Below are 9,563 nucleotides of genomic sequence, written 5' to 3'. Positions count from 1 at the left end.
TGGCATGATTATAAAGTAGGCAGCTCTAGTATGTGAAAATAGTATTGTCACAAGTTTTATTCCCTCTTTCGTTCTTACCCAACAATATTTTGGATAACTCAATTTTTTTTTATTCCCTCTTCCTTTCTTACGCAACAATATTTTCGTTAACTCAGCTTTTTTTTTTGGTTGTGTATCCATGCTTTGGCTCTTTTTCTTGGTTACAGAAAACAAGTATCCAAAAAGTTGCCAAATATGTGTTCATGAAAGATACCCTGGGTATACAAAACATGTTTTGGGGTACCCTACTATTCAATGGACCCCTAAAAAACATTGGGACTGTTAGTTTCCAATTATTTTTTTGATAGAACACCTACTTGCATCCATATTTAAGATGGATGCTTTATGCCTTGGTACAGCATATTGTAGAAATGCAATTCGGCCCACGTGAAACAATTTTCCCTTTTAAAATAGAACGCGACATGCAGATCGCTAGTATCTATAAAAGGAAACTTAAAATACACCCCACAGTAAATAGGAGCCCTTCAATGATTTTACGCACTAACTTCAACCCTTAAGTAAATTGCATCCGCAGGCATCGAGATTTTTCTCTGAAAAAAGGTTCATGAAATTAACAGGTTCATTGAATTATGCTAAGAATGATGCTAAATCATTCTAACAATGAGACCTGTTTTAAACCATAGACCACACGTTATTCCTCCATATTAGCATTGTTTCTATACACTTACATAATGAAACAAGCCATATTTTGTATAGTTAGTGCTGTCTAATACTCCTTGCAGCAGCCTGTTACAACCATCACCAGACACTCTTAACAATCATCATCCCAAAGTCTCTGAAATCTCACCACGAGGAGTGGCAGAGGTCAGAAAGAGCTTCTGCAATCAACCCATCAAGCAAAATATTCTCTACCTCTCTTCCGATGACATCAAATTCATCCCTCAAATCCATCCACCCCAACTCCTGAGCAAAATCCTTCTGCAACATTTCGTCTAAAGACTCCCCTCTCTCTGTGTCTTTGCAACGAAGTGAACCCCACAATCCCTCAACCAACCGCTCCCCCTCCGGCACTTTCGTTGCGAGCTTCCTCTCTCTAGTCCCAAGCCAAGGGCGTTCTTCTAAACGGGGCCCCATAATCTCCACCAACCAAGTATTCATCCTGTCAAATAGAAGCTTACGATCCAATTTTCCCCTCTTATTTTCCTTTCCATACTTCTTCTCTAGCTTCTCGAACAAGGAGGGGTCCACTGGGCAATCTGGGCAATGCCATGAAGCAAGCATCATCTCATGGCCGCCATAAAAACCACAGGTGACTAATAAGTCCCTCAAGTAAACAATTTCCTCGCATTCTTCTACATTGTCAGAATGGCCAACCCAATCTTCTGAACCATTGTCATTAAAATTTGATGCCACGCCCTCCGCATCATAGTCCGATTCCCCGACGCACCTGCCTTTGGATTCCAATTTTAGCAGATGGAGCTGCATACGGAGCCCTGCAATTTGAAATGAAGGCACTAGTCAACATTAGTGGTTAAGCTATATGGCAATGAGAGAGAGAGGGCGAGATGCATGTGTGGCTCACCATGAAGATCTGAACTGATTCTTTCAAAGCATTCTGGACTTGAAAAATCCTCTTCAAATGGTGGCTCTAAAACAGAAACTGGACTGGGCTGATCTGAGGTCTCTTTAAAGGTTTCAATAGAGTTATCAGCATCTGTTCCATGGAGTCCATCTGACTGAAAAAGGTCCGCAGGCAGTCCTTCTTGAGGCTGCTCCAGAATGATGACCTACAAAATTCATAGGAAGCCATGCCCATCATTAGACTCAAACCGGTTGCATGAAGCAAGGCTCGAGTCAATTGCTTCAATGCCCATAAACCTCGTATTAGGAAACAAGCAAATATAAGTACATACAAAACTACCAGACGAGTAAATTCACGCATTAGCACAGGCATGCATTTACACTTTGAATATTTGTGTGTGTGTGTGCGCGCGAGAGAGAGAGAGAGAGAGAGAGGAGAGAGAGGGAGAGAGGGAGAGAGAGCATGCTTAAAACCAGCCAAATGAGAGCAAACATACACAAAAACCAGTCGGCTTAGAGGATAAATGAGTTCAATTCCAGAAAACTAGGAGACTCTGGCAATTCCATTCTGGCCCAGAATTGCCAGCCTCCGAATCTGGTCCAACGCGGAAAGTCCCAAGTCAGGCATGAGATGAAATGCTGCTGCATTACATATATAAATGATTTCGAATCAGATCCATAAAATGTAGAAAAAGACGGACCTCACTGGTGCAATCACTCTGATCATGAGAAGAAGCCACCCCATCTTTCTCCAAAAAGGTTCCATCTAGAGATGGCCCAGTCACACATCCCTGATGGATATCCAGGTCTGTCTTTGGATCCGCACATTCACCACTTATAAGAAGCGCAGAATGTTGAGGGCTCATAACATTGGCATTAATAAAGGGTTGAGGAATTTGAGGCTCAATGAACACAAGACTTGCCTCTGGTTTGTCCTCGAGACCCTTTGAATGACTTGAGACAGTTTTCATATTTGAGTTATTATCACTCTCTGAAATTTCACATTTATAGTTTTGCTCTGCAGTTAAAGAAGGGCGAGAATTTTTTACGGAGGTAGACTTTCTCTTACTAGAGAAGAGGCTATCTTTCAAAACAGAACCTCTCCCTCTAAGAGACCTCCCAGATCCCAAGTTCTTCACCTCCTGTTGTACCTCATTCAACCCCTTCTTCCTAGCTCCACGCCTGCATCTTGCTGTAAGAGACCTTGACCGATGTAAATTTTCATCGCAACCTTCCTGAACATCAAACCTATGGTTGACAACTGAAGCATGGTCACATTCAGGGAAGACAACATCTCCAGTTGCCTTGTCGCACGAATCATCCTGATTGATCATATAATGCAAAGTAAGTGGCCTCAATTCCAAATCTGAGGTCTTGGTTTCAGGCACAGCAAGCATTTCAGCTAATGTACTTGAATTCTTTCTCAGCTTTTCCTCTTCTTGGTAACCACCGCGTGTTATTTTCCACCTCTCAGAAAGGCGTTTCTTTGCCTCTCTGCTCACAGTAGATTCAGTACTGGAGTTGGACGGATTGGGGCTTAACCTCTTCTTATTCCAATCCCACAAAGTCTCGGATGGCGGTGTATTAAGAACCTTAGGTTCAACAACTACAGACCCCTTCTCATTGGGTCTATAGTACGAGGCTTTATTCGATGCTGAAGAAGAAAGATTTAAAGTGTCTTTAGTCATGCTTTTCCTCATCTGTCTAGTGATTTCTTTTGCGATTTCTCTAGAACCCTTTGGCCTATCTCTAACGATTTCCCGACCCCTACCTCCATTCCTAATCACCCCTTCCCAACTGCATACTTCTGAGAACTCATCCTTATCACTGTAACCCTGAGAGGATGACATGTGCTTTCTGCAAATACTATTATATGGATCTAATGAGGAGCTTGGAGATGATAGGACTTCTCCTCTAGTGCTCTCCTCCATTACAAGGCTTGGCTTCAAAACAACTATCCTTGTAGGCACGAGACACGGGTCTATTTTCTCTTTCATACGTGATCGAGTTACTGACTTGTGTGAAGAAGGAAACCATTGTTCTTTATAGCCCACCTCACGTTTCTCCAAAATACTCCGACTGCTTTTGTGCTTCTTCCCTTCCACAATGATCTGCCTCTGATGTCTCCAGTATATCTCACTCACTCCTTCATGGTCGTTATTAGCAAATGCAGCCTTTGAAGACTTCAAGAGTGTTATGTGACTTGGCCAATGTGGTTCAGGAGCAGACTGCAAATCATGCAGATGCTTGGTGAACAATGAGTCAGGTTCTTGAAGAAATTTCAGGAAAAGATCTTTGTTGGAATCCAAAACTTCCAAAGCATCATGGAATTCCTTAGACTGCCGAAGCTTTTCATTGGTGGAAAGGCGCTTTGCATCCATGAACTTCTGGCGTATGAGTTCCATCTTCTTCTCACTATGCTTTGTGTGGATGCTCTGCTTGCTTACTTTCCCGGCATCTGAGGTTTCCCAAACTTCAAAAACGTCCTTGAATTCTTGCTGCTCAGTGGCATGGTTTCTGAAAGAGTGGGTCTCCTTTGACATGAATTCATCAGGGCATACACTCTCCTGACGGTGATGATATCCTTGATGACAAAAAGGTTTTTTTTGCGGCTTCATAAGTGGCATATCCAGTGCTTGCTTTTCAGAGTTCTTCTTATAGTGTTTTGAGATGGACTGTTGTGTTGGTAATGCATCAAGACCCATCAATCTGGCAATGACGCTTGGGGGCCTCCGCTTGGATTCTGTATCTTTTGACATCTCTTCAGCTAAGAGCATCTTCATCGGTATTCCACTGCCTCGTGCTGAAGAACTTCTCCTCAACTCATGTTCAAACTGGCAAAAGAATGATTCTAATCAGTGTTTGCTTAATGACAATGATGAAAATACTAGTTGGAAAAGAGAGAAGCATGCACTGCCAACTACAACTCAAAAATCACAACAATGCACTTTAGAAGAAAAACAAGAGAACTTAATAACCTCGTACTACAGACCCAAGTAAAATGTATACTTGCATAGCTACACTATAAAAGATATGTTAAAATGAGTTAACTGGCTGACCATTAAACCTTATGCCTCAGGTTAAAGCTGACATCATGCCAGTGGCAGCAACAGCAGGAAAGCCTAAACGGAGGGGTACAAGCATCCAGCTTATTTATCAGTTTTCATAGAATTTTTTTACATTTAAACAAGAGATAACATCGTATTATGGTATTGAAAACAAAGGGGAATGACAAAAAGAAGAAAGAATACTAACATACTTTCCTTTACCAACTTTTAAAAATTTTCACAACAAAATTGCACAATTGTCTAACATATAAGAAACTACAAAATCACTTACTGAGCTTTCCTCCAAATAACCATCACAACTCCAACCAGAATACATTCCCATTTTGGTAACACCCATTGTTTTTCTGGCAATTCCAATAACTGCAACCAATCATTTCAATGTTAAAATCAAAGTAAGGTAAAACATGACACCAAAGGAAATTCTTGGAAAAAAATATGGAGTCCTACATTAACGACTTGATACTTCATTTCAAGCCAGAATCAAATAACAGTTAATGAATCTTCCAGAGAGAAAATAAGAAGTTCCCAGAAATAAGCAAGCTTCAATGCACATGTTAACTGGCCTGAAATGAAACCAATATTCAACAACCAAAGTACTTTCAACTTTAATGCCATTAAATTGCAGGCTGAGAGAACATCAAAATAACCTAACGGCAACTGAGCCAATAATTGAAATACACATCTAATAGAAACACCACAACACTATGGTTAAATACTTAAATGATCCATTTATTTGTTAAGTTGTTATCATTTTATTTAATTTATTCAATTTATATATTTATGTATATGCATAAGTCAACGTACATCATTATCTAGTTTATACAAATGCAAAATACAACCATAGTGCTCTTCTCAAATGACTTATAACAAAATATATTGGGAAAAATTACTGCCTAAAACAGCCATAAAGTAAACTGTCATGATCCATGTCAAATTAGCAATGGATTGATCCACATATTTGGCCGATCAGCCCCATTTGGATAGTCTAACAACTCCAGTAAGGGAGTTTTATATATATGTAAAAAACAGGTTCATTAACAGAGTTACAGATTATTTGGCATTATTTTGTTAATAATCAAGGTTACAAAAGGGACTCGCCAGAGCAGAACAAGTGGTTCTGTTCTTCACTTCTCAATGGGTGAACTAAAGAATGGTGTTAAACTATTATATGGTCCATCAAAATGGTGCCATTGAAATCCTGTATTGAATGAATTGTTATGATTGGATGAGCACTATATCAGATATTATAATTACATCAGATAAAAAAACATCCCAGTAAAATATGATCAAATCAAATCAGAGAATATTTTAAAATTGAACCTTTTTAATGGTTCACCCTTCAATGGTTCAGATTGAACCTATCCCTATCCAAAAGCCACAAAGCTATTACTTTTTTAATTTTTTCATTTTTTTAACAAATCATATTGAGACAAAAATTGGGTCCCACATAAAACAACAAAGGTTATAACCAATACAAATATATAAAAGAAAAAAAAGAATTGACCAGACTACCCTGAATTGGGGTATAGTCTGGTCAATTTTTTCATTCAAAATACTTTTTATTATTTTAATTGGGTGTGCCCTATACAAATGAATCCGCCCCAATTTAGAGGTTAATGGAATTTTTGAATAAAAATCAAAAATAAAAAAATGAAATTAAAATTTTGGCCCTTGGATGTTTCCTAGTTCAATCTGAACCGTCAGAAGGGTGCTTGATGCTTGTGCACCCTTCCACCATCCACATCATGCGGACAGGATACATTCCCATATTTCAAATCAATTCACAATAACCATGTCAGCAAGTTCCACGAATCTACTCTAAACCAGAGAAATCATAACAAATCCAGAATTTCCAAGACTATAATCCAAATAAAAGATCAAGATAGAGACTGCTCTTTCATTTCTGCTTACATTAATGGGTACAAGATCTGGTTTTCAATGATATTTGTCGAAGGTTTTGAATCCCCAACATCTATAATGTGTCAAAAGCCAAAACTGTTGAAGAGGTGGACTGGAGAGCGTTTAAATGAATAAAAACCTTCCTAGTACAGGAAATACACCAAACCTCATCAACGTAACACTTAAGACCCTTCTCAGTATATAGCTACATAAACGGTCATTGCATTGATATTTGTGAATCACCCAAAAATTAAAATTATGCAACAATAAGCTCTTTCATTTAGTGATTCTGCTTCGTTTTTTATAGTCCCATTTATCAATTCAATTAGAAACCAAATTCAGATCAGTTCAAGCAACGAAAATGAAGCCCTATAAAATTCTAATCCAAAGGTAAGCTGGAACGGGCACTAGATGGTGCACCATGGTTATGAAAATTTTCTGGAGCCACATTTATAAGCAAAAGGCTCAAGAAACATGAGGAAATGCACACACGTATGGAAGTTACCATCCTCCCACCTCTTCTAATCCTTTACCACCGGTGTGCATGTGCAGAGGACAGAATTGGTTTTTCCTGGACTCTCACTCTCAGTCAGTCCCCGTCACCAATAAAGCCACACATGCAAATTTGTAATAAATCAATTTCATCCACTCAACGAATGGCCCAAAATAGATGACAATTCCATTCAACTAAAAACATTTCCTTTTTAAATCCTCACCTAACAACATTTATTTTTCAGGGCAGAAACAGAAAAGAGAAAGCAAAAGGAAACAAAAGAGGGAATAACTATTATAAATAATGACAATATGATACACCCAGAAAGCCCAGTTTTCTTGGCCCAATTTCAATCGCAACCTCATTTTCTAAATACGCCATTTTATTTCACCATCTAAAAACTCCCGGCCGTAGATGTGAAAAACCCAAATAATCATGAAGAGGAACTACTCAACAAGGAATTACTACCGACCAAAGCAAACAAGTCACGACATCAAGTGAAACTGGTCCGTTAGAATACTACCCCTCTATCAGGTGATATAATCAAAGTAACATGGAGAGAAGAACAGGGGTAGTTTATTTGCCTAACAACATCCTAGTTTAAAGAGTCTTGAGTAGCAACCACGAAAGCAGCAACCACGGTTGACATGGAGGATGACGAAATCCAATAGAGATAAAAAGAAGAGAAGAAAGTAGAGAGAGAGTCCTATCAAGGCTCTAGGAAGCCTAGATGATCAGAGTTTAATACAGAAAAGAAGAACAAAAAAGTGCAGACGCGAAGCAAACTGGTCACGAGTTGTCACCACAATCGTAAAACCATGCATTTTGATTCAAAAACACAAATCATTGTTGTACTGAGCATGGAAATAGCCTCCACATCTCTTTCATCAACTCAGAACCCATGGCATAGCTTAAAAACACTCACTCTCTGCCCATTACTCAACATCTTCCTCCTTCCATGCCTAAACCCATTCTCCCCCATCACCTGAAATACCCATCTTACTACCTGACACCCAACTGAAGGCAATTACTAAAAATTGACAAGCTCTTATCAAGTCCCCAAATTCAAAGGTAGCTGAAAATGCATTTCAATGGAAGCAGCTCTGTCTCAATGTCTGTTATCATTTTGAAACCAAAGATTGTGCAGAAAGATGTGGAAAACTTTCCAAACAGATTGTTTCAGAAAGATATGGACTACTTTCTAAACAGAGCTTCAAAATTTTTACGGAAACCCTGGCATCCAAAAACACCCAAAACGCTAACGGACTCTAACATCTTAAATGTGTTTAATGCCTAAGGAAAGGGGCTGGGGTCGTGGTGGTAGCATCCCCGCACCCAGTTACGACGTCGTGGTATCCATTCCTACCGCTGACACCCCCAATTTAACACCTTCAAATTGTCTATTGAAAAAACGGGTAAGGGCCTGTCTTCCCCACTGAATTACCCAAAAAAAAAAAAAAGTGTTTAATGCCTAACTTAATTAATAGCAGGAATATCATAGCCAGATATTCAGAGTATTCAAAAAGGTTGATTAACCTTATTAGGTCAACACTGTCCTTGTTTTGGGCTCAATTAACAGAATGAACAACACATAAAACTTCCAAAAAAAAAAAACCACAACACACTGAAAGTAAGAGCATTCTCTACACAGGCAATCATCTCTTAAAAAAATGAGTGCATAAACCACAAAATTACAGTAAATTGAAGCAGACCATTCAAATTGGTAACGAGCACCAGAGAGAAATTCAATTATCTCACACAAATATCCGAATCCAGAAATAAAGAATAAAAGACCAAGAACCTGATAACAACAAAAAGGACTAAAACCCTAAAAGCAATCAGGTCACTCACCATCTTCATGGGCATTCTCGGAAACAAAAGAGCCACCGCCATGCAAACCTTTCTTCTGAACAAAACCCATCTCTCACTTCTAAAATCTAAACTACACTGATAACAAAGAGCAATAAAAAGGCAACTCCATGACAAGTTTATTGCCGTTGCAGACAAAAAAGGAAAAACAACTCAAAAAAACCCTAAAAAATTGGCACGCGACAGAGAAGATCGGAGCTTGAAACCCTAGATTTCGGGATGCTCTGCATAACCGAAGCACGAGGAAAGCGAATCTAAACCAACGCTATATTTAGCATAAAAAGATTTGAAATTATTCCTAAAAATCCGAAAGAAAATTGGGGTAAAAAGATGAACACGAGATTGGAAATGCAGCGGTAAAAAACCCAGAAGGGGGAAAATCTGCGATTTTTTTTTTTTATTTTTCGTGTTGGTTTTTTTAGGAGAGAGAAGAAGAGAGCACTCCAAAATAAATGAGAGAGAAATAAATGAGAGAGAGAGGGGGCTACTCTTTGCTTTGTACAGTTTTGAACTTTCAAATACCGATATACCCTGACATCGCGGGCATTTGATTATGACTGACGTAGTATTTCCTTCCTACATGGATCCCACGTCACCACATGGGGATCACTGGGTTTTGAAATATTTACTATAATAACCTTCCTTCCGGGGTT

General features: G+C 39.0%; 1 protein-coding gene across 1 annotated transcript; it reads right to left on the bottom strand.

Moving 5' to 3' along the window:
• Nucleotides 1-583: 583 nt before the first annotated feature.
• LOC18440502 (uncharacterized) lies at nucleotides 584-9,151 on the bottom strand. The gene is made up of 5 exons (XM_006850642.4): nucleotides 8,893-9,151; nucleotides 4,921-5,009; nucleotides 2,283-4,415; nucleotides 1,583-1,787; nucleotides 584-1,493 (listed from the first exon to the last, which is right to left on the bottom strand). Exons 1-5 carry the CDS (start codon nucleotides 8,960-8,962, stop codon nucleotides 844-846), a joined length of 3,147 nt encoding a protein of 1,048 aa, XP_006850705.2. The 5' UTR covers nucleotides 8,963-9,151; the 3' UTR covers nucleotides 584-843.
• Nucleotides 9,152-9,563: the final 412 nt, after the last annotated feature.

Source organism: Amborella trichopoda, chromosome 8, assembly GCF_054954075.1.
Source record: "Amborella trichopoda isolate Santa Cruz 75 chromosome 8, AtrichopodaSantaCruz75HAP2 v2.0, whole genome shotgun sequence".
Lineage (NCBI taxonomy): Eukaryota > Viridiplantae > Streptophyta > Magnoliopsida > Amborellales > Amborellaceae > Amborella > Amborella trichopoda.
Note: the sequence above shows the minus strand (reverse complement) of the source record. Positions and strands in the feature narration are given on the sequence as shown.

What these genes read in the sequence shown, in the direction of transcription:
- LOC18440502 (XM_006850642.4), bottom strand. Translation starts at nt 8,962, where the DNA reads ATGGGTTTTGTTCAGAAGAAAGGTTTGCATGGCGGTGGCTCTTTTGTT. An exon ending in AGAGTGATTGCACCAGTGAG is followed by an intron (nt 1,788 to 2,282) that starts GTCCGTCTTTTT and finishes TGAATTTTGTAG; the next exon opens with GTCATCATTCTGGAGCAGCC. An exon ending in AATCAGTTCAGATCTTCATG is followed by an intron (nt 1,494 to 1,582) that starts GTGAGCCACACA and finishes TTCAAATTGCAG; the next exon opens with GGCTCCGTATGCAGCTCCAT.